This window comes from Rhinolophus hipposideros (genome assembly GCF_964194185.1).
Source record: "Rhinolophus hipposideros genome assembly, chromosome: 19".
Lineage (NCBI taxonomy): Eukaryota > Metazoa > Chordata > Mammalia > Chiroptera > Rhinolophidae > Rhinolophus > Rhinolophus hipposideros.
The window spans coordinates 49,779,374-49,804,215 of NC_138065.1; the positions used below are offsets into that span (position 1 = coordinate 49,779,374).

The following is a 24,842-nucleotide window of genomic DNA, read 5'->3' on the forward strand; positions in this document are numbered from 1 at the left end:
AAAACGGGGGGGAGTGGAAAAATGGAAACACCGTTTTTCATACATTATGTGCACCCATTTTTTAAATTTTACAATTACAATCATTTTGTTGTTTTTGTTGCTATCGTGTTCTTTCTTTTATGAAATGATGTAGTCAGAAAATGGTGGGAGGTTTATTTAAATGTCCTTACTTGACTAAATAAATAAGAGTGCCCAGACTTCGTAAAATAAAGTTTTACTTGTAAACATCTGAATAACCCTGAGCATGGCTCTGAAATTAATTTTGAAGGGCTAAAAGTTGGAAATCCTTAAAGCATACTTGACTCTATGTTATCTTTAAGATCAAAATTTAAAATCCAACGGCTCTTTCAAATGGATTGGTTAAAGAAAAGCAATTTTTAAGAAACATAGAAAAAAAACAAATCCCTTCATTTTTCCACAAGCATAGCTCCATTCCAGAGATATCTATCAACAACCACTGTGGAGCATTTCCGTTTTCTGACCCACACTGTCCTTTCAGTGTTAGTGTTCTTCTGAGTTGTTATTTTACACAGTTCTGGGTCCAAAGTCAGTAGGGGTTTTAGAGTTTATCTCTCAATATCTCTACATTAATAAATTTAATAATAATAATTATTATTATTATTTTAAAGAGGTATCACAATGGATCTAGAGGTCATCAAACAAATAAATGAATAGATAGCCCAGATGCTTTGACATCTAGCTCGTACAGTAAGCAACATGTTGCTTCGCCAACAAAATATTCTTTAGCTTTAAGCGAAATCTAATTCTCTCCCGCCCCTCCTCTTTCTCCCTCTTTCTTTTTCCCTTTCTCTCACCACAAAGCCTGCTGAATTGAGTAGAAGTATTTGGTCACTTGCTCTTTGACCCCAGGGTCTCCTGAGACTATATATTCATTTTAAGAATGAGTCCCTTTAGTTACCTAAAGTGTCCTCAGACAAAATCGTTTCCAGATGTTTACAAATCTTTCAAGGACCTAGCCACACAATTTTTATGGCTGAGTGATAAAGGACTCCACAGTGTCTGGTCAATTATAAAATACAGATCAAGTACTTATTGTAAAATCACTTCCACTGGCTAACTATCTGCCACATGCCTGGCACAGAGCTAACCAGGTTAGAGACATCATCTCATCGGCTATATAGATGGCCTCGGGACCCTCATTTTAGAGAAAAAGGAACGTGAGGCTTCCCAGGATAAGCTAGTGAGGGAAAGGGGCCCGACGCCAAGTCCACGTTCTTAGTCCCTGGGGCCTGCCACTCTCTCGGAGCAAAGCTCTTCTACTATTGACTTAGAAGGGTCACGAAAGAATTCACCAAGGTCATGGGGCATCTCTGAGCATCCAAAGAAATTTCCTTAAAGAGACAAGAGAGGGACATTTGGAGTCTCAACCAGTCCCTCCAATGGACTCACTCACCGAATGTAAGTTCAGCACACTGGAAATGTCTGGTGCCAAAACCTTCTCATTACTTAAAAACCGTGTTTCACATATGGGGTTTAAAAGGTGCCTGTTTAGTGTTTGTACTGTTCTTCACTCACATTATTCTGACTTGTGAAAAAAACAAGTAAATAAATCCTAAATGGTCATGGTGACCTTTTTTTAAAAAAGCTCTTTATACCATGGAAATCATAGTTTTGTTCACGTGTTACTCTGAAAAGAGGCTACTGGTAATAAGGAAACTTAAATAACTTGCATTTGGGGTGGAAATGGGATTGGGGGAAGGGTCCAGCCAATTCTTGATGGTTCTAATTAATGGAGAGAAGCAAGGCAAAACGATTAGAAGGTACTCAGTGAATGTTAGTTCCATTCCCCAAAACACAAGGTGGTCAAAAAGCCGTCCATATTTGTGCTTGGAAAATATTAGATCGCGTCTTTGTTTCTGTTTGCCCAGGAGATATACGTTTCTAACGCGTTTTACCTAGGTTTCGTTTCTAGATGATTTTGGATGCTCAAAGTGTAGTCCATCTGATAAGAAAATGAAGTAACTCTGGAGTGTGCAAGATTGAGATGTCAACTGCAGAATTTAAAGGACTCCACCAAGTGGGAAATCCATATGCAGGCAATTCAGAGGTGACTCTGTTTGTTCTGGAAATGTCTCTCAAGGAATCTGCTGCAGCCGCTTGTCTCCTCTGGATGTTAAAAGTCATCTATTCATGCCACCTCTTTGCCTGTTCTCATCAAATAGCTGCCCCCCTAGGGCTAGAATTTGAGAGTGTCAGAAATTGCTGATCTTGGCAAGTCACATTTTCCTTAGTCCCCACTCCCTAAGGTACCTCAGAACTCTCAGGCTTTTGACCTTGCTGAAAACCATGCGATTATTTGAATGGGAAATTCTCTTCCCCACTTCTTTTCCTCTCCCTCTGCCCCCCTCCCCCCATCTGCCCGGTGCTTCCATGGCTCCTTTTAAAGAAAAGCTGGGTTATAAAACTCAGAGCTGCCCGCCTTTGCCCTCTTGGTGTTTTTGGTCTTCTAAGCCAGTATTTTTTCCAAGCTGCCATTCTCCACTCATCAGACTATATTTTTAAAAAATATCTGGAACACAAACAGCAACTTGTTTTTTGTACCCTTGACTAAAAATCTACCAGGCTTTTTTTTTCCAAATGTGAGGTTGTTTCAAATCATTTTTAAGTGAGTTAAATGCTGGTGAAAGGTGCCATATCGACAGCCGGGAGGTGGGGGCCTATATTTTTAACTCTAACCGAGTGAAGCAAAATCAGCGACTGCCAAGGAAATTCACAGACCTCTCACCCTTCTGTTTGGAAAGGCTCTTGTGGGACTGAACAGGTACGTGTCCATTTGATATTTCTTTGCTTAGTATTTCTATTGTTCTTAACTCACAATATTCTGACGTGTGAAAAACAAAATTCTCCTATACTCAAGTCTCGTTCAAACGCTGCCTCTTCCACAAGGTCTTTCTTCACGTATTCCTACTCAGGATGAAAACTCTACCCTCTGAATCCCTAGCAGTTTATTACCCTCTTGTATATTCGAGTTTAACAGTCGTGTTGAGCAGACCTCAAACCATATACATCCTTTCTTCTATATTGTTCCCCCTTAAGACCCCATGATTAAAAAATAAAATAAAAAAAAGATCAAGCAGGCCATATCATTCCACTTTACAGACCCAGAGGGGCACACACAGGCAGAAATAGAGGTTGAGTTGAAAGCTAGATGTTTTGATTCCAAATTCCAAATTCTTTTATTCTCCATCTGTGAAAACAAATATTTTTCAAACTTCCTAGTCTGGGTGAAAGCACTGTAATTCCCAAATCATCTGCCCTCGAAATGTGTCTTGCAGATTGCTTCACAGATCGCCTGGCTGGGAATCAGCCTCCTGAGGGCTGTGGAGCTGTCCCCTCATCTGCTGCTCGTCCAAACGTGGGTCACCCTTTGACAGGACTTCCCAAGCCTGAGCTGACCATGGCCAGCTTTCCCAGGCCCCGGGCCTTCCCCTCCTCACACTGCCTGCTGTGTCCCCCTGCATCGGGACATGTGTTGGGCTGGTGGTTCCAGCCACAGTTGTTGTAAACTGGTTTACACTGACCCAATTTCCTTTGTTCCTTTTCTCAGATTATTAATGAAGACAGTAGTGGACATGCAGAAGAAGAGGTATGCCTAATAAAATTTCAAATAAGCGCTGTGGTAAAGCCAGTATTTCATCCCAAAGAATAATACTGATTAATTAATTCCCTGTCTACAAAATTAATAGACTGATCATCTTTGACTTCAAGCCAGAGGATTGTCATTTTGTTCCAAGATTCAGTTTATATGACGTCCGGTTTTTCTTGTCAAATATTGACCTCTTCTTCGTGGTCTGTTTAATCGATTATGTAATTATAAGTTGATGTCGGCTGTAACTTATTTGCTAAATTACTTGAAATATGAAAAGTGTTGGAAGATTTGGAATGCTGAGGAAGATGAGATGTTGAATCGTTTCTTGATTCTCGTGGTACTACACTCTGCAGGATGCTTTGAGTATTTGGGGTGCAACGTCTTCTTTAAAAGCAAAGAGATGTCTATTCAAAGTTTCTTTTGATAGTTTTCCAGCTAGTGATTTCTTACAGGTTTGAAGTTCTCCCTACTCTCTGGAATCACCTCTAGGTCATTGTAAGTTCCATCTGTGAGGAACTATAAGGAAGGATCTGACCAAGTCCCTGTGTGACAAAATGTCTGTCCTGACACACAGCCATGTAGAATGAAAGACAGGAAGGCATTGGGGTTGCTGTTAAAATTTGAGCTGGTTCCACCTGGTAGATTGAGGTACCTTTGAATGACAGGTTTGGCGGATTGGTGATACTAAGATTGGACATGTTAAAATGACACTGAAGGTAAGCTATGTGAGGGCCAGTCTTGGATCCATGTCACCTATCATATGATGGGCTCTTTTGGCAAGAGCCCATGTCATATGCTTCTCTAGTATCGTCCGGAGTGTTTGGTACAGTGCTAACACAATAAGGATTTGTTAGCTGAATGACCGGTGGTACCAGTAGGTAAAATGTCCTGATTTCTGCTCACCTGAAGTCTGGTTATCATTTCATTGTTTGCAGAGAAGCCCTGACTGACTTCTGACCCTTGGCTGCATTCACGCAGATGCACTAAAGGGGAGGTATTTAGGCCTCAGAAATACAAATCACCTCTGAAGTCACTTGAGTCACACAAGTCTTCACATATCTGAATTGCAGTCATTAGCAGAGCTGCCTTCTGATGTTTTGCTAAATTACAAAGAGGCCGCTTTTGCAGAACTTAAAACAGAATCCTTCCTTTCTGGGAAAATTATAGGCAGTACCTGAATTACAGGCTCTCTCTTTTCAAATAACAAACTCAAGAAAAAATTACTCCCATTTCACACCCCGCTGCACCCAACCATTCCCTCTCCTCCGTCAGCTGCTTCCAGGGAGGCAGCCCTGGGAAGGCTGCACATTTGAGAGAGAACCTGGGTTACAGAAACACAGAAAAGATGAGGTTAAAAAAATAAGTGTCCTGGGTCAGTCCTCCAGGCAAGGCCCCTTTCTCTGCTAATCCAGTGTGCTCTCCGCGTGGCCTCTTGAGCCCAGAGTAAGTACAGTCCAGGTATACACACCACTGCTCAATTCCCCACCCACACAGCCGGTTCCAAGCACCGTGATCTCTCACCTGGCCCGTTACAAGGACCTCCTAGTGCGTCTCCTTTCTCCTCTACTACCCACGCTCCATGGAGAAGTCAGATTCTTCTTTTAAATACATAAGTCAGATTACAAAACACTCCAGCTTGAATCTCTCCATGGCTTCCCTTTGCTGCCACACATATAAGCCCGACTTCTCACTGGGACCTACAAGGAGTGTATCACCTGGCCCCTCCATCTCTCTCTGACCTCATCTGCCACACTCCCATCACTCACTATCTTCCGGTCGTGTTGACCTTCTTTCTGTGCCTTGGACATAACAAGCTTGTTCCTGCCCCAGGGCCTTTGCACTTGCTGTTCCTTCCTGCTGCCTGAGAGGTTCTTTACCTCGATCTTTTCATTCATATCCCTGCTCAGATAAGCCTGTTTCATTTCCTTTATAGAACTTACCATTGAATTCTTTATCTACTTGTTTGTATATTTACTTGTTAACTGCTTCTCTTTCCCAGGGAAATATAAGGTTTAGGAGAAGAAGCAATTTGTGTTTTTCACAAAGCCTGGGATAGTGATTGGCACACAGTGGGTACTCAATGCATATTTGTCAAATATACGAGAAAATGAGTGAGAGAGAGTGGAATGAGAGTCTGCTCTGCGATCATCACAGACTTAAACCTAAGCCCCCAACTTTGTTTTATCAGCAAATCTCTGAAGATGGGGCTTTGGGGTGCCCAGCGTTTATTGAATGTTTGCCCAAATGATGACAGTTCAGTACATTATTTCCCACTGAGTTGTTGTTCTGTGTGTTTCTCTTCCTCACTGGGACCTCTAGAGAAGAGGGGTGAGTGGGATGATGAAGGCACCAAAACATCAGTGGCAGCCTTTCAAAACCTGTACAATGTGACCATGCCATAAAAGGAGGAGGAGGATCACACAGGAGGAGCGCCCAATTCAGACACTGGTAGCTCGAGATTTTGCCCAGCACTGGCCCTGTACCAATAAAGAGGGAGAGACACCCCTGTCCATACTACTGAGCTGCTAGGTCACTCCCAGAATGCAACACTGGCTGCTTCCAAGGTCACTGAGTCACACATTTGCTAATCTTCTTGGGAACCTGATCACCACTTATAACATTGCATGTGAAAAAATGAAATTCTGGTTCCAAACAACCAACTCAGACTGTCTGAATCTTTCAAATAAATCCTATCCTTAACTCAGAAAAAAACAAACAAAACAAAACGACACAAAAACAACCACCACCACCACGAAAACAACCATTCCTATAGCAGGAAAGAATTTAGCCAGAATTTTTGGACCTATCTTTTTTTTTCTTCTTCAATATTTTAATCCAGTATTAGACTTGACACAATTTAGAAGCTATGTACCACGTGTAAAAAAGATCCACATATACCTGATTTCATCTTCAACAGACTTCAACAGTCAAAAATATATTGCTATTTTTCCAGTTTCATGGCATTATTGCTTAGGGGGCTGGATAGCATGTTCAAGGTCAGGGGCATGATCAAAATCAAGTCCTGACCTTCAGGAAAGCTTTCTGGTTCACTTAGTTTCTTCTCTAGTACTATCTTCCAACTCACTCTTTCATTCAAGTTCACTGAGCCCTGTAATTAACCTCAATTTTGCTGCTTAACTGTCCTCGAAGTATCCAGGGCCATCGGGTTTTCTTTACAAAGATATAATTTTCTAAAGGATTATGTGCATTTTTTTTCCATTTGTAATCCCAATACACAGCCCAGTAGTATAGCTCTGTGTTCCACTGAATAAACATCACAGAAAAGCCATGTAAGTCAACCATCTTCCTCTTTTCTAGCCCTTGGAGGATACATGAGAGGATAATGGAAGACAGGGTATTAGAGGGGAGGCGACAACTTCTGGTTTTGTCGGGATCAACTCTGAGGCTTTAGGCAAGTTGCTAAGTCTGAGCCTCAAAGCCTGATTTGTAAATGAGAGGGAGACGATATCTACCACTGAGCATTATTGTGAAAATCTAAACAGCATAACTAGTATAAACCACCCAGCACAGTACCTGGTCATGATGGGTGCTCAAAACATCTTCCTTTCTTTCTTTAGTACCCTTTCCCCATTGAAGGACTTAAAGGCATGAGATAAGTAGGGTCATTTCTGAGCTTCAGGGCCAAACACAAAAGTGAAGACTAACCCCAATTCCCTTTGCTAACCCACAAACCTCTGTTATCTCATTGATACATTTTCTGACATCCTTACAGGTGAAGAGGACTAGAACCATACTTCATAGATCCATCATAGAAGTCATTGCCACACGGGGAATGATATTTCTGCGGAAGCATCATGCTTGCTATGTAGAGAACTGTATTTAATCCGGGAAGCCCAGCTGTCTTTGGTAACTGTTCCCCCCAAAAGGAAAACTCAGTGAGAAGGGGAGTCGGTCACGATGAATTCCAGGACCGTCACCACCAAGACCAGCATCTGCCAGGCTCACAATGTGCGATGTTATGACACTTGGTGAGTTACTTCTGACGTACGTAATTATGCAACAACAAGATTTGCAGGAGCAAAACCACACAGCTCCCCTGGGTGTGCTGCCAGTGAGCTCCACAAATGATTAAATACAAAATAAACAACAGCTAACTGTGAATTATGAAGTTGTAATTCCACCAAGGGGGTTCCAGTGATGTCAGAAACCACTGGAGCAGAGATCTTGTCACAAAAGGATCCCAGATGGACTTGGTAACTCAGCAACTGGTAACTGCTTGAGTAACTCAGCAGTGTTCTCTGCTGCAGACCGGGCTCCAAGTCTCATCTCTGTGAGAGCCCTGCTTTCTGGTTTTCTTCCTCTGGGCTTTCTAAAAATCACACGAACCCTACTTTCTGGTTTTCTTCCTCTGGGCTTTCTAAAAATCACACGAACCCTACTTTCTTCAATGTGGTTCCTTTCTCATTAGTTACATGGTCTGCCGTGACAGAGACTCTCTCAGCCCCAGCCCCACGCACTCTTTAGACAGCCATCTATGAATTGCATATTATACGTCATTAGAAAGAACACAAAGCCTGATATTTAATAGAAAATCCATTTAGGATACATCCATTTAGCGCATACCTTAAAAGGAGATATTTGTGATGGAACTTTAGTACATGCCAAGCATTGTGCCCCACTAATGGAATAAATTTGTCTTTCAACATGGCCAACTTGGAAACGCTATGTTGAGATTTTCAAATACAACCTTCCCACAGTCACTTTCTGAAAAAAAAAAGGGGCAAATTAAAACTTGGCTTTCTCAGACCACGCAGGAGATAAGTAAACAAAATTGCAGAAAAATTAGAAAAAAACTGTGCTTTATCAACCATCAGTAAGTTAAGGAAGGACTTTGTAAGAAAAGACGATACAAAACACTGAACCATAACTTCCTGAACGTGGCATACTTTTGTCTGAAAACCTACTTAACGCTAAAGTTAAATTGCAAATATTTGTATCCGCGTGATGGAGTGCTTCTCTGGCACAGCTTTTTCTTCTAGAATAAGAGCTGAGATAACAATCACCTAAATTAGTCATAGTTAGGATTTTTACAACCCCAATAATTGCCTCGAAGTTTTTTTTCTTTGTTTGATGTGAACCGCTGAAGACTGAGCTTGGCACCTAGTAACTGCTTTGTGGAGGCTCTTGTTCTGTTTCCCACGGGCTTGTCCGCACGTTCATTTAGCCCATGCCTGCCTAGTGAGCCATCCACAGTGCGAAACGTGCTCTGAAGTATCAGAGATCTGCCTCGTGTTGAAAACTTTCCCCATCTGGTTGGGGACAGAAGACTGAGCTGGGGGGCGGGGGTGTGGATTAAGGACTTAAGGACGGAACACGGAACACGTCAGACATTGCAGAGGGCACAAGGAAATATACCACTCGACAGCAAGGCCTGCAAGAACGCCATCTCCATCAGTGACTTCAGACTTCGCAGTATGTAAAAACATCATCTGGGGTGTTTCAAAAGCACACGGTTTGGGAGAGTCCAATTCCCTGAGTGTGGGCGGGCCCTGGCATCTGCATTTTTAAGACCCTTCACTTCATTCTGACTCAGAAGAACTGGGCATCATAACACTTTACACTCTAGGAGATCAGACCGTTAGAGAGTCAGCTCCTCTGTGATTTCTTTTTCTCCCTTTTCTCGACATCGTGAGAAATGAACCGCACGTGAGAGAGACATCAAAGAAAGACATGAAGAAAATAAGGACCAGAGGAAAGTCCGCCTGGATGAGGAAGGACTGAGTGCTTGCAAAAAGAGAAGAGTAACCCCAAGTTACCTACACCCCCACTTCTGAGACTCTACATAATGTTGTCAAGCACAGACAGCAAACACACACTTTTCCATTATGTCAGAACTCATCCACCCAGCGGGGCTGAGCTCCTAATCCCTGACTAATGCCCACTGATGATGTGGACAGGTGACCTGCCTCTCTGCATAAGCCACATAACACACATGGGAAACTGTTTCCCTAGACCATGGTCACAGTAGTCATGCCATCAACTGGTGTCTCAGTGCCATGCCCACGGTGACCTGCTTTTTCCACATGTACCACAAATCTTAGCCATGCCAATCCATTACTGAAGAATGCCAGGGAGATTTCATCGTTAATTGCTCAGCAAACTGAAAAAATATAAAATACAAGAAAGAGTTCTGGAGGCTTCATGATATAGAAATGCAGTCTGTATGTCTCCCAGGTTTATCGGATTTCAAAGCAATACATATGAAAGCAGGTCACATAACAAACTGAGGACAGAATGTTTATCTTACTCAACTGGTTAGGAAATCTAAGTTGGCAAAGGAATGGAAACTGTATGTAGAATCACAGTGAACATGGTAAGGATTACTCATGTACAAAAATTTAAGTAAACCTCACAGAAATCTCAGAGGAGTGGTAAGACAGTGCTATGTGGGAGACATTCTACTACAGAGAAAACTTAACGTGGTTGGTCTCCTGGAAACTTACTGGTTGTGTCAAGTGTGGGATAAGAAGTCTTGACTCCTCGTGTCCTAAGTACACGTCATATATTCTCCACTAAATTCAGTGGTTAAATTGACGGAAGGAATTTGTCTTCCTCGATGATGAATGAAACAAATGGAAATATGAAAGGTTGGTGCCATCTCAAATTTTTCAAAGATTTGCAATACTGTTTCATGTGAAAGGGGAAGGGTGACCTGAATTGACAATGACAGGAACTTCTTGGGCCAGACTCCTGGCTCGGCCAGGCACTTACGCTGTGGCCTTGTGAGTGTCCCTAAAAATCATGAGGCACCAGTTCTAACTGCCGATCAAAAATGGATGTCTGCTTTGTCAGTAAGTGACGAGCTGTAAGAGTGGGACTTTTGGAGTGTGGGAATATTCCCAATTTCAGTGACATTAAATGGCCTCCAACATCCATTGGGAAACCACAGTGATGATGTACCGAAGCCTAGAATAAGTGATACTTGTCAGAGCTGTGCAAGTGGGGAGCAGGAAAAGGGCAAGTGTTTATTTGAATGTCTTCAAGTGAAAGGAAAATAGGGTATTAGTAACTGCTTGTTTATATTATCTCATTATTCCAAACAACAAACCAGCATGATAGATGGTAATGTGCCGTTTTTAACAGATAAGGAAATTGAGATGCAGAGACTTGTCTGTCTAAAGTCAACCAGCAAGTACAGTTATCCCCCTTATCCGTGAGGCATATCTTCCAAGACCCCCAGTGGATGCCGATGGATAGTACCAAACGGTATGTATACTGTTTTTCCCTATACATACATGCACACCGTTTCACCTAAAGGAAGCATTTTGTGGCTTCTCTTTAGCACATCGAAATTGCCAGCGTCCAGTTAGCGCACAAGCGTCACTACTCTTGTGCTCTGGGGACATAATTACAAAACAAGGACAAAATAAGGGTCACTGGAAAGCCAGCACTGTGATACTGTGGCAATCTATCTGATAACTGGGATGGCTACTGAATGATTAATGGGCAGGGAGCATAGGCAGACGTTGGACACAGGGATGATTCACGTCCTGGGTGGGACAGAGCAGGACTCAGATTTCATCACGATACGCAGAATGGTGCACAATTTAAAACAGATGAAGTGTTTATTTCTGGAATTTTCCATTTAATAATTTCGGATCGCAGTTGACCGCGGGTAACCGAAACCACTGAAAGTGAAACTGCGGATATGGGGGTCTCCTATATATTGTGCAAGCATAACTTAACAGAGAAAGTGAAATGCTTTGAAACTCTTGATGTCCTTAAATCTAAATGAAAGAATGTTGCTTTCTGAGGCTTGGGTACACATGGAAACGCGTTCTGAGGTTTTCATCTTTACTTGATGACTTGATTGAGAAAACTCCCCATTTGATCCCTTATAGTATAATAATATATACAAATTTAGCCCTTTGTCAAATATTTTCACAAATGCAATATCTTTTTGGCCTCCTGCATTCCCATGAGGAAGCTAGGCAGTGCAGTAAGATGCCCACTTAATATAACAACATGACCCAGAGGAATTAAAAGAGATTGTGTAGCTTGGTAACATTTTGTAAAGTGTCATGCTGCCTTCCTAGCCTTACCTCAGTATTGCTTCACTGGACAATAAGGCATCTAAAAGAATTTGGCTGACATCAAAGATGATGGGATACAATGAAAAAAACATTAAAATGGGATCAGGAAAGAAAGATTCAAGTCACTTTACAGTGGCTGGCTAAAATTCTCCAAACCACAGTTCTCTTGTCTGTAAAATGAAAATCATCACGCCAACCCTACCTACTTCTTAGAATTGACTTCCTAAAGCTTAATAGCATCAGTATATGTTCTTATGAGTTTGTGAAGCACTTTCATATTTAATCTCCCTTTGTTGTTCATATTTATTAATGTTATGAATCTTTAAGACAAAGTAACACATCAATTTATATAAAAACAAACACAAAAACAGGGAAAAGAAAAAACCCAGCAGTCTGAGTATATTAATTCAGTTAAAATGATTGCACGTTTTAAGGCCTTCCCAAACACTGCTGTAATTTCCTGACTGTTCAAGGTAGCCCTGAATCTCCAAACCAAAAAATTCTGAAACAGTGCAGACAATAGATATCCTCACCACCCTGAGAAAGGAGAATGTTGGGGGAAAGAAAAAAAAAGATAGAAATTTAAATCGCACTCCATATATTCTGAGTAAAAGTGATCACACCCAGAAAAATCTGTTCTTCCCTGAGGGAAGCTGAGAACAGACACAGAGTCCACGGAGCAGCGCAAGATTCTGTTTCTCTTGTCAGAAGGGACTCAGCTTTTGAAATACGTGTAGCAAAACTGCAGATTCCAGTTTTTGTGATTAATGAACTAAGTTCTGTTTTAGTTCTAAAATGTGTTGAGGATTCATTCTGTGGTCTTTCCTTGAACTGGAGGAATAGAGCTGAACGGTACATCTGGTTCCGAGCACAGGACTCGCTGGGTGGCTCTCCTTCCCCCTCAGAAACAGGCAATGTGGGGAATGGCAGAAACTTTTATTGGGCACGTGTGGTTTTTGAACCCTCACAAATGAGATTACTCTCTCTGTTCCCACTTTCTCATGAGGAGAAAGATGAATTATTAAGATGTATCTAATTCATAATTTAAAAATTTTGTTCGACATGATTGTATGTCATTTGTTACTACTTTGCCTACAGAAAATATTTGCATTCATCAGGCAAAATGTTTTCATGTCAACTTGCCGGAGAACGATTTTTAAATGGACTTCATAATTACAATTTATATTTTCACTGTAATTATCGCTTTAAATAAGGGCTGGCGTACTGTAGACTTTCATGCCTGCATAAATGCATTATCTCTGAGTTTTGTTAAGTGTTTCTTGCTCTGTCAAAACATACTTCTGGGTCCTGGAATATGTCACTGTCCTACCTGATCATTATGCTACCAGGTACAAAGAAATAAATGGTGATTTTCCTTCTCCTTTTTATGCAAAAGCATGTCTGAGTCTTAAAACTTTTACTATATGAAAATTCAAGATCCAGGGATCCATAATCATAGACAAATTTTCAATCTCTTAAGATACTTCTTCCCCTACTCGTTTTGTAGAGCTCTTTCTTACTTTTTACCATGTTTTTACCATCGTTTTTACCATGTAAAGACTAATTTTTTGAGCAGGAGCTCAACTGTGGTCTCAGAATGTCCTGTAGGTATTATGCAGGCTTTTCCAGTTTCAAAAGGAGACATGTGCTCATGTCTAGGGAGGGTTCCCAGCTAGAACAAGCAGAAAAGAAAAAAGAAACTGTTTACTCTGAAGGACTTTACTGCTGGAAATATACCTACTGGAACTGAAGAATGTTGGGAAAGAACTGTGATGTCACAGCTCCCATAATTATTGGGGAACTTTTGTTTGTTGTTGGTGTGTTTGTTTAATATTTCTGATGAGAGAAAGTGGGCTCAATGTTTGAGTATTTTCTTCATTTGGGGGAAACACCACCTTTCAAAATGGAATTAAAAATTCCTCCAGTGATTAAAGAAAAAAATAAGTCATCAAGAAAGTTAATACAGAAATTGTATAAAAAACAAAAAGGAAATATTTGAACGCCAAACTATTAACTGTGTCTACTTCAGGGTGGTGGAATATAGGTGGCTTGACTTTCCTATTTAAACTTTTTAATGTAAAATAATACAGCTTCTAAAATGAGCAGTAGTGCACTTTGATATTACTCTTACAGTGAAAAAGAAAAGGATTACTTGCAGGCAGAAATTGCGAAGATTGCAGAATCAGATTACACCCCAAAATGATCTATTTAATTTATTTGCTTATACTGCTGCTTTTTATACACTGTGGAATATGCCCTCACCCCTCCCCCCTCAAAAAAGTCTCTAACCTTAAGGACTTCTCAAGATAAATTAAAAATCATAACTATTTGGAAAATAACTAAGCAATATTTGCCAAGGCGCTGATTATTACAGTAAGCACTGAGAAAGGGATTTGATTTGTCTGAGATGGAGCAGTCAAAGAAGGTGTCACAGGGAGATATACTGGGAACAGAATCTTAAAGATAGCATGGGTGACTTTGCGAAAAGGGGCAGGGAGCAAAGACATTTCAGATCAGAAGTCAGAGAGGCAGAAAGGAGACCAGAGCACATATCCTAGCCTCGCGAGCACAAGAGGGAAAAGTAGGGAAACTGGTGGTTCCACACAGGCAGGGGCAGGGATGGAAATACAGACTATACAGGGTGATAAAAAGAAAACAGAACAAATAATTTGGTCTTGATACAGAAAAGAATGAAAAAGCAATTGTGAGTTCTAAAGAAGGGGAAAGCCATGGTTTTTAAAAACTATATGTGTGTAAAAGAATGTACTGGTATTCATCATTCATGTATCCAGCAAATATTCTTTGAAGATCTGTTATAACCTCTCTGTCCATCACCTGCACACAGGGGAGGATAAGCATGGGTGCAGGGAGACCCAACTAGCTAGGAGGCTGGGACAGCAGTGCAGGTGAGATACAGTAGAGGTTTAAAAAAGGAGATGGAGTCACGTGATTTTTAGAAAGTAAACTTGGGATGGGGATAGATTGGACGGAGGGGTAAAGGAAGGCACCAAGGAAGACACTTCTGACCTTTACACCCACATGTGATACCGGCAAATAGGGAAAGCTATAAGAGGATTAATAGGGAAAGAGAACTCGTTAGTGTCGTGTTTTCTCGCTCTTGAGGATGAATCACTTTTGTGATGTTCAGATGGAAATGTCGATTCGGTAGGTAGCTGAATATATGAATCTACAGCTCTAAGGGGACCCTGAAGCTATAACCTGGTAGTCATCAGTATAGAGATGGTTAATGAAACGGTGAGCCTAGAGGAGATCTCCAAGGCCAAGGGTATAAAGTGGGTAGGGGGGCAAGGGGCCCTAGAACTTAGGCTAGACAGGAAAGGGACCCACTATAGATGGGGAGTGCATTCTGTCACTTAGTAAGCATTTACTGAACGCAGGCGATAGTCTGGCAGGTGCCCAGTGCAATATGCCTGCTGTAATCCAGACTAGTATTTAGGGACGTGGCACTGGTAAAAATGAAAAGTCACAGTGTACATAATTATTTAATGTCACTTCCCAGTCTGGATTAATGCTAATATATGTCAATGCCCAGGTATAGAGTTTGCGATTCAATACCTATTTCCATCGGAACTTTCAACTTCATGTATTTATGAGTTACTTGGAAAAGAAACAGAATGGTAACTAGTTCCCCAAGCCTCGCTTGAAAATACCGGGTACATTGCATGTCATTGAGCTCAACAGCCCTCTCCTGGTCTGAAGACTCTGGAAAACAGCAAGTAAGGGGCCTCTCGCACCACTTTTCTCTGCAGCACAGAGGTCTTGGACAGCCCATTGGGGCACAGGGAATGCAAAGAAGAAAAGGACAGTAGACAAGTTCAGGAGGCTGGGACCCCAGACCCCTACCACCCACTGGGCCCAAGCCAATTCTACCAGAGTACTGAGCCCTTTGTGTACTAGCATGAATTTATGTGGGTAAATACAATGGAAACTTGAGAAAATGTGGCTCTCTGTATATATCCAGAGTTCTGGCTAAGCCGTTCGCTGTACCCATAGTCAAGTTGATTAAACTTAGCATATCCTGGCGCAAGGATTTGATTGAGGGGGGCCCCTTACCCTTTGAGTCATATATCTGAATCCTCTTTGAAAAGATTTGGCCTCCCCATATATATTTAGAGTTGTGGGAGAGCGCCAGTCTGTTTTTATGCTTATTTATAACTCCACCACCTTCCAGCACTGTGAGGTCCTTTAAAATATAATGACATGACTGATGATGAGAAATTAAGTGGACAGGGGGGAATGTTTTTACTCCCAGACAAACGTTTGTGGGAAGGCAATTTCCTTTACAGCCCTGGCCTCGTGCTTCTGTTTCTAGTGAACCCGAAGCTCAGATTCTCTTGAAAGGTATGTATGAACCACCATCGAGACTAAGAAGACAAAATTTTCATTCTGCCACGTTGTTGCTTCCAGTGTTGCTTTGTCTTGTTGGCTTCCCATGTCAAGGTGTGGTAAGGAGAGAAGTAGAAAATTCTAAGATTTACAGAGAGCGGTTAAGAATGTATCCTCATACTATGTCCTGAAGTCTTGAAACTCTTTCCCCCAAAGGGAGGACAGTGGAGGCCAGGATTCAGATCTGGGAACTGGAACTGGCTTTGGGTTCCCAAGTTGCAGGCACACAAGACGTAGGGCAGTGATCGTTCTTCCTTTGAGGGAAAGAGAGTTACCCTAACCCCAGGGTCTAACGCTAGGGTGGCGGCTAGTGTTTTGCCCTACCTGGAGACCGCAGTACTGGGAGGGTTTCTGTGGCAGTTTTGCAGCCGCTCACTGATCCTACCAACTCTCCATCTCTCAGATTTGTCCCTCTTTCTTTCACACCTGGAGTGCATATGCAGAAATGTCTCACCTCCACAGGGACAAACCCTCTCCTTCCCCAGGGAACCAGGCACCAGCCCTAGCACCCACTGAGCCGGCTCATCCTTCTAACCCTTCCAGTTCACCCCGGAATCCTGAGCACCCTCCTTTCAAAGGACAGGAAGGCAGACCGCCTACCAGCTACCTCCACGATCCTGTTAAAACACATATGTAGCATTTATTTATGTAGTCCCTGGGATATCTTCAGGATATTTATAGCTCACGTCTTTTGCTACTTGTGTAGAGGGGTCTTCCAGCATGTCCCTCCCGTGGGAACCCAGGGACCTTTGAAGGCAGGGTAAGGTCGGTCCCAGCCCCGGCCTTGGAAGAATGCGCCCCCTTTAGGTGGGAGAAGGACAGAAGAGGCGCGTCTGGTTAGGCTGGCGGGGTACGTGCCACCCGCGGAGCGCTGCGCCCCAGCGCCCTTGGAACTGGGGGCACAAGTACCAAGGGCGGAGGGAGGCATGGAGAAGATTAAAATCTGAGAAACTGTGGACTCGGTTTTAAAAGTTAAATTCTCTAAATTATTGAATTCATTAATCCCCCCTCCCCCATAACGTACCCCCCCCCCAGAAAAATAAGGTGAGCTTCAAAGAGAGACAGCTGTTCAGGCCCAGTGGGTCTCCATTCCTGCGTGGGGGTTGCGCTGTAGTCTCTCCGCGAGCGCGTTCAGAAAATTTCCAGTCGCTTGCAAATAACTCCGCGAAAGCAGACAAAATAGGAACCAGAGGGGCCTGTCCTTGTCCTTTCTCGTAACTCGGATCTTGGGGATTCGAATGAATACACATTTTTCAGATTTATTTCCCGTGTGGAGCTGAGTCTGGGGAAATCACTAATGGTAAAAATAAGCCCCAAAGTTCTTGGGAATTCCAGCTCCCTCATTACTTGGTGCAGCACGGGGGCTGGATTCTGGTCATCTCTTCAGACCCTTATTCCTGTATTTCAGAACCACGGAAACAGTAGAACCCCTAAGATCCGATTGTCCTCAGGATCTTCTGAGAAGTCTCATGTGTATGTGATTGATTTGTTCTGACATGTTTTCTTTCTTGTCTTTCATAAAATTTCGTTCGCCAACCACCCTTTGTGCCTTTGTTCCCCCGCCGTCCCCTGAAAGTGGCTCTCGCGCTTGCAATCAGCTTCCCAGATATTTTTTTCATCAAGAAAAGTGGTTCCAGGACAAGTGAAATGTAATGATTTTTTACAAGTCTTAAACCTAAAATCGATAGCCCATAATTTTCTGTGGCTGCCTCACTACATTAGACGAACGAAGCCCAGAGTCTGTTAAGATTCCAACCGCGGGAGACCTCTTACTCCAAAACTTCCACACGTGGAAAACAAACCCACTGACCCCGAAACACTGATGACTGTTCGTCTTCAGATGTCCTGTCAATGTTATCTCCTCACTGATTGACTTAATAAGAAACAGCGTAGGCAGAGGACAGGCGGGTGTGGCAGTCTGTTGATAACTGTCGGTCGGTCCTGTTTGAGACTGGTGCTTTCTAACCGAGTGCTGTTTGCACCGAACGACTTGATTTTACAAGAACCCAAATTCTTGTGGACAAATAATAATCTGTTGACGCATGCATCCTCTTAGTACAGTGGAAAAGGGCCCTAAGGGACACCCCCAGAACGATAGGAGTGGTTGTCGGCCCCGCACCAAATTCAAACGCAGAATTCGAGACAGAGCGCGCCCAAGGATTGCAGACCGCGCGCGCGCACAGGTAGTTCTGTAAATGTTTGGCTACCTAGTGGCCCCAGGGAGTTGTCCCTTATCAAATAGTCCCCGTAGATGTCTACCCTCTAGCTCGGAGAATACTCCGAGCGAGGGTCCTGTGGGTTGAACAAATAGCTTAGATGAGGGTTGCTGAGCCCCCACGGTTCACGTTTCTTTTCCTGGGGGCATTCTTCCCCAAAAAAACTCTTCCGCCCCCCCCGCAATTATAATAATAATAATAATAATAATAATAATAATAATAATAATAATAATAAGCAAAACGCAAGCCTTGTCTCCTCTACAAACACACTCCCCCGATTTCTAAACGTTGTACCTCCTAAGCCTTCTGCTGACTCCATCTCTACGACAGGGTAGAAAGGAAATACATATTTCACGAACGGTTAAAAGCTGGCACCGCCAGCAGCGGGAGGCGCGCGGGGGCAGCCCACGCTCCTGCAGAGATTTACCACATCCCGTGCCTGCGGCCCCTTGCTTCTACGATGGAGAAGGTTCTCCAGAAGCTGGGGGTCAGCTTTAGTGGGGTGCCCTGCTGAAGGAGGGAGCAGGTAAACAGGATGTAGGAGAGGAATTGTAGAAGACACACATCTTGTAAAAGAAAAATCAAATCGGTCTAGGGGTCCTCGTAGTTGAAAATCTACAGATGCCATTTCAATATGAAAAAGGGTCCCGGAGGTAGCTGCTGGCCGGGAGTGACCAGTGGGGTAGGACGATGCCCTTGGTTCTGAGGTGCTGGGGGTCTTTCGCGCAGGAAAGGGGGAGGGATGAGTGGGTGACACCTTGCTGGTTTGGAGATGATTTATTCACTCGAGTTGTAAAATCTAAAATGACGGACGGCCCTGGGAACTTGAAGGAACTGCAGGGCTCCCTGTGACCCACCACTACCCGCCTGCTCCCCCTACGCTCTGACCTGAGCGCGTCGGGGAAGGTTGAGGTCCCCGAGCCAAAATGCTGGCGGCGCGACGCCTCAAGTGCGGGAGAAACGCTCCGAAGAGCCTCAGCTGAGAAGTGAGGCCCAGGGAGTATTGGCAGCCTGCGGCCTCGGACTTTGCAGGCCACCTCCCTGACACTTCAAACTCCAGCGGCCCTTGGCTCCAAAGCGGTGGGAGTCACTGGGCTGTCAATGTCTCCAAATTATTACGAGAAGGAGACCATCCAGCCGCTGCCCCTGCATGTAAGATAAACAGGATTCACCACTTCTCCCCTGGACTTGACTTTGGACTTTGGGGACTCAGTGACCTCCCTTGATCCTGGAATTCACTGCCTCCTCTAAAGAGAATTTTTTTCCAGGCTACCCTTAAAATGAGGTATTTCCCTCACTCCCCCTTGAGTCGAGATAATTGAGGCCCAAATTTAGAGTGCCAGCACCGGCTCCAGGGTCCCAGGGTGGTGCCACATAAGAAAATTTCCGGCGCCATAGGTGTTGCAAACGCTGAGTCCAGGGAAATTAATCTTATGATGCAAATACCAACTAGGGAGCACCAGAGAGAATGTTCCCCGCTCCCCTGGGTGTTTCTCTGGCGGGGAGGACTTGGCGAGGCCGGGCCGGGGCAGTGTGGCAGGAGGATTGGGCGGGCGGTTCCTCCGTCCCGCGTTTACACCTCTGCCTTTGTGACAAATCAATTTCCCGCGCGGATGTGCTGCATTTGCTTTCCGCCCCAGCCAGGGACCCAGCTGCGCCTGGTGCACACTTAGCACCCGCTTGTGAGTGTGTGCGTGCGCGCGCGCGTGTCTAATTGACTTTCCGTCTACCTTTTTATGACTACATGTGTTTCCAACAAAAGGTCTTATTAGGACAATCTGGTTTCACTAATTTAGAGGCTGGGAACGTGGAAGGCAGGCGCTGTTTTTTTTTTTTTTTTAAAGAGTTTGCACAAGTTCAGATTAAGAAATGACAGCGGTATGCACTGTCCTCCTAGGAGTAGGTCTGCCTGTTTTATGGCCTGTTCCTCTTTCCTCTCCCTGCCTGCCCCTAATCTAACAGCACCCCCCTTCACACTCCAAACTCCCCCACTAGCCACTGGATTCCTAACAGTGTTAAAGAGCCGTTTCTTTAAACCCTGAAGGTATTTGAACCTAGAAGTTGGAGAAATTTACGGGCTGGGAGAATCTGTAATTGAGGAAAGAAGTCCTACTACAGAGAGGAAAGTTGGAGTGGGTTTCAAGGAAGAGGGAAACAGAACTGCAGTGGGCAGGGTGGGAAATCAGCGGGAAGCCTTCACTTTGGACAGGATACTTAGCTCCTCTTTGCCAAGGCCGGGCCCTTAGAATTCGCAAATTTGCAATATTAATGACCTAAGATTGCAGGTGTAAATGGAATCTGTCTTACTAATTATAGCCCAAAAGAAAATTTAGGAAGGGCCTGTTTCCGTATAGCTGGAAGAGTGAAAAGCATATTCTGAATGTTACCCATCTCTCCAAAGGAGATTATCTTATCGTTCCCCACTCTGCAGCAGACAGATTCCCAGCAGGCTGCAAGGAGCGCCTGACTCTTGGTGAGGCCTCTGTCCCTTGCGGGCTCTGAGCCCAGCTATAGTTCTCTGCCTGGAGACGCCCCTCTTTCCTGATTCACTGTCCACGTTGGACCAGAGGCCCAGCCGGCTAAGTGGTCCTGACTTTCTGGGCCACTTCTGGTGGGGGCCCAAGAACCAAGGACAAGGGTCCCCCTGCGTGCTTGCTGTCACCCAACTTACCAGACCTTCCTATTCTCTTTCCAGAGGTGGGGAAGGAGGGTGAGGAAACACTGTTTCTAAAAGTAAAAAAAAATTGTTAGGCCGCTTGCCATATCTGGAAAGCAAGGCCTGTCACACCGATGTGTGTATGTGTTTTTCTCAGCTATTTTCCCAGTCCCAGGTATACTCTGCATTCTTCAACCTCCTTCCATAATGAAGTGTATGTTGACCATCATCCTCAAGCGTCCTCCCTTGGCTGGCCTCTGAACCTCCATTTCCTTTCAGGGTCCACTCCCCACTAGACCTCCTTATTCCTTGAAACTCAGAAATATGCTCAATTATCAAGTGGGCAAGTTTCCGAAGGTCTCATCCCCTTACATCTGGACACACAGTCCCCAACTCAGCCTGCTTCCTTTTGCACATCCTCGTGTGCCCCACCAGACGCCACGTGCTCAATGCCCCCTTGGCTGCACAAGGCCTGGGTCTCAGGAGCCATCCCTGGGTCCCCTCTCACTAGCTACCTCGCTTCCTGCCAGCCTCGTTGGCTGAGCCTTGCTGCGTACCCACTAGAAGGCCACCACGAACCCAAGCTCGCTTCTCGCGGGATCCATTTGGAGCCAAACCACGGGAAAGGCCGGCATCCCTCCAGGCCTGTAGCATCTGGAGCCTGCTGTGGCCGGCCTGGGCCCTGGGCTTGCTCAGCCACCAGCCTTGGGCCTGCTTTTCACAGCCCTCTGCTTGCTCTTGGGGCTGGCAGCAGTTCCATTAAGACCCTGTTTTCTGTTGTCCAGCCTCCAATGCTCCAAATGGTGATAAATGTTGCGGTTCATCATTAGCCAGAGAGGAACAAGGGCAGGAAGTGCAGAATTAGGGAAGCTGGGGGATAGGCACATGAAACTGCGGAATACTCTGTTCCCTACCCTTTTGAGTTTAAAAGTAATTGTATTATTTCACAGTGCATTTTCTTGGAGCTAAAAGTATCTATGCAAACCACTCAAGCTGCCAGCATGTGCCTCAGGAGCAGCACCCCCACCCCCACCCCTGCACCAATACCCTCCATAAGGAAGACCCTGCCGCTGTGCTGGTTGGCACCCATACCTGGGGATTCTCCATCTGCCTTCCTCAGAGTTGGCCATCTTTCCCTAATGACAGACCAGGTCAGAGTCCCCATTGCCCTCTGCCTCTGCGAGTACGTAGGTCCCATCTTGCTTTTGGCTAAAAAACACTGAGGGGAGCGCTGGCCTGGACCAAGGAAGAGCAAAGGGCAGGCAGCTTGCCCCAGAAAAGGGTTCTCCCTGCGGCCTGCGTTAGAGGGGCTATGGGGCTCCCACCACTTGGCCCAGGCCTTGATTCCAGCTGTTTCTGGGACCTGTTGCTTTGTCTGTTTTTTGAGAGTGTGACATTGGCTATGGTTTTTGAAAGTCATAGGATGCCGGAGGGTCCCCCTACTCGCACAGGTTCCAAATGTGAAGACAATACTAGAAGCAGTCAGCAAATAATGACGCGGAAGCCAAGTTCAGACTCTTGCAAACTTCAAGGGGGCAGTTTGTCACCTGGGATGAGAGGTAGGTGACAGGTCTGTTACAGACTCAGGGACGTTATGGAAACATTTGGAGTCATGTTTTAAGGCGTGGTTAATAACCCGAGGTGGCATTCCCTGGGGGCGCGGTATCAGCCGGGGACTCTGTGGAAGGGAGACTGTGCGTGGAGTTTTCTGGAGGTCTTGGGGCCCATAGGGAGAGCTCCCGGAAAGTGACACCGGGCTGGGGACTGGAGGCTGCGCTTCCTTGCGCATCTCTCTGCCGCGGGATCCTGCGGGCCAGGAGCTGGGTTTCACCCTTAACGGAGTCATTCGGACCTTTGACTCTGCTGCTGTCTGCAGCCCATTTGCAGGGGCGGCAAGAGCAGGGGGCAGAGGGCGACCCCCGAGACCGGCCGGGGGCTTCCGCGCGGCCCCTCCCACACGCCCGAGCTCGGGAGCCCGCACGCCCTGTGCCACCGGAGCCGCCCGGGGTCTTCGCCTCCTGTGTGCCACCTCCTCTGTCCCTTCAGCCCCGAACCCGCACAGTCTGCACCCTTCTGGGAGCCTTTCCCAGCCCAGCCCTGTAACCTGTCTGCGGGCAGATCGGGCCGCCGGGGCGGAGGGGAGCCAGGCGGCTCAGTCCCTGCTCCGGACCGCAGGGCCTCGGAGCTCCCCTCCGGCGTCTGTCCCCGCTACGCCCTCGGCGGAGCCCTCCTTTGCTTACGTCCCTTGCCCCGTCTGGGACCGGCCCTTCCTCCGGCCACTGCCACCACCTCTCCTCGTCCCTGACTTTCGGCGGCTCCAGCCGCCCAGCGCGGACCCCCGCCCCGGGTCGGGACACACAGCCCTGCGGGCATGCGCCCCTCACTCACTGTCCTGCTGCGGGGTGTCGCTGCCGCTCGTGAGTCCCGGCGACTCCAGCAGGCTCCGGCCTGCCTCCCCCACGCTCTCGTCCGCCTGCGCCGCCACCATGTCCCCGGCTTCCTCCAGGTCTAGCAGGTGACTCACGGAGAAGTTCTTTTTCGCCTGCAGGGTGTCGAGGTTGCCCGCGCTGTCCAAGCGGCCGCCCAGTGCCGGTTGCCGCTCCAGAACGTGCCCGTAGCTGGAGGTCATGGTCTCCCCCTCCGATCCCACCCACCCCCCTCTTCCCGCTCGAATCAACACCAAACGCTGCGGGCGCGAGGGGGGAGAGGAGCCGAGTGGGGAAGAGAGAGGGGGGAGTGGAGAGAGAGAGAGAGAGAGAGAGAGAGAGAGAGAGAAGAGGAGAGAGGAAGGACAAAAAAAAGTGGAAAGAGGGCGGGGGACCCCCGTGTGCAGAGCACAGCGTTCTCCACCAGCAGCCTTTGACAGCCCCGGTTGCTTTCCTGAGGCCAAGTCCGGCGCGATCCAAAGAGATAATCCACACCAAAAAGTAAAATTCAAAAGTCACCCTACGTTCAAGTCAGGAGAAAAAAATTCCTTCTACCTCCCCAGAAGCGTCCACACGCACACACTAAAAATAATAGTAAGGGGGAGAGAAGAGAGGGCAGGCCAGCGGGGCGGGGGAGTCAGGCAAACAGAAGAAAGAGAGAAGAAGGGTGGGAGAGAAGAATCAAAGTGAGTTTTTTTTTTTTTAAGGTTAAAAAAGTTATTCCCAGGCAAGAGTTCAAGCACCAACAGAAGAAGGCTTGTTCCAGCTTTAAAACATCTTCAAGAAAACGTGTTCCCCCTCTCGGCACTCCTGTGGATTCTCAGGAGTGACTAAAGTTTCAGGAGGAGAGGGTGATGTCTTGCAGATGTATTGGAGGGCAGGATTCTCGCTTTACTTTTCGTTAGGAGAAGAAAAAAAAAAAGGGCTTCAAGAGTCCGAAGGAGGGTGGTGGTGGGTTTCCCCCCTTTCCCTTCTCTCGCTCCCCCTCTTCTTGCGGAGCTCCTTTTTCCTTCTCAGTTGGATCAAGAAGCTCTCTGGCACTTCAAAAGGCACAAACTGGCATGCAGAGGAGGCTTTGTAGGGAATACAAGAAAATTGGAGACCCCTGGGAGGGCAGATCTCGACTTAATAGGAGCCTGTAATTACGTGGCAAAGCCTTTGTGCGGTGCCTGACGTTTTACAGACCCCTTTTCTCCATCACAATCTCCTTCTTCCTCCTTTCCCTCGGACCAAAAAACAGTCTGATTAAGAAAAACCCCTTTGCCAACATCTGAGCAAGAGAGAGAGAGGGAGAGAGAGGGGAGAGAGGGAGAGGGAGGGAGCGAGAGAGGGGGAGAGAGGGAGGAGGGAGAGAAGAGGGAGGGAAGAGAAAGCGAGAGAGCCCTTTCGGACTTTTTAAAGTAAAGGTCTAATTATCATTCCCCTGCAATAGTATCACAGGGAGAAAAGACAAACTGAAACCCACAGTCACTT

General features: G+C 45.7%; 1 protein-coding gene across 2 annotated transcripts in view; it reads right to left on the reverse strand.

The window, feature by feature from the left end:
* PRRX1 (paired related homeobox 1) overlaps positions 1-24,612 on the reverse strand; it is a 68,050-nt gene extending 43,438 nt beyond the window's left edge. For both annotated transcript variants that reach the window (XM_081025636.1, XM_081025637.1), the window contains exon 1: positions 23,332-24,612. In XM_081025636.1, the coding sequence (XP_080881762.1) occupies positions 23,332-23,572 (241 nt within the window). In that variant the 5' untranslated portion in view covers positions 23,573-24,612. The remainder of the gene's footprint in view (positions 1-23,331) is intronic.
* Between the last annotated feature and the right edge of the window lie 230 nt (positions 24,613-24,842).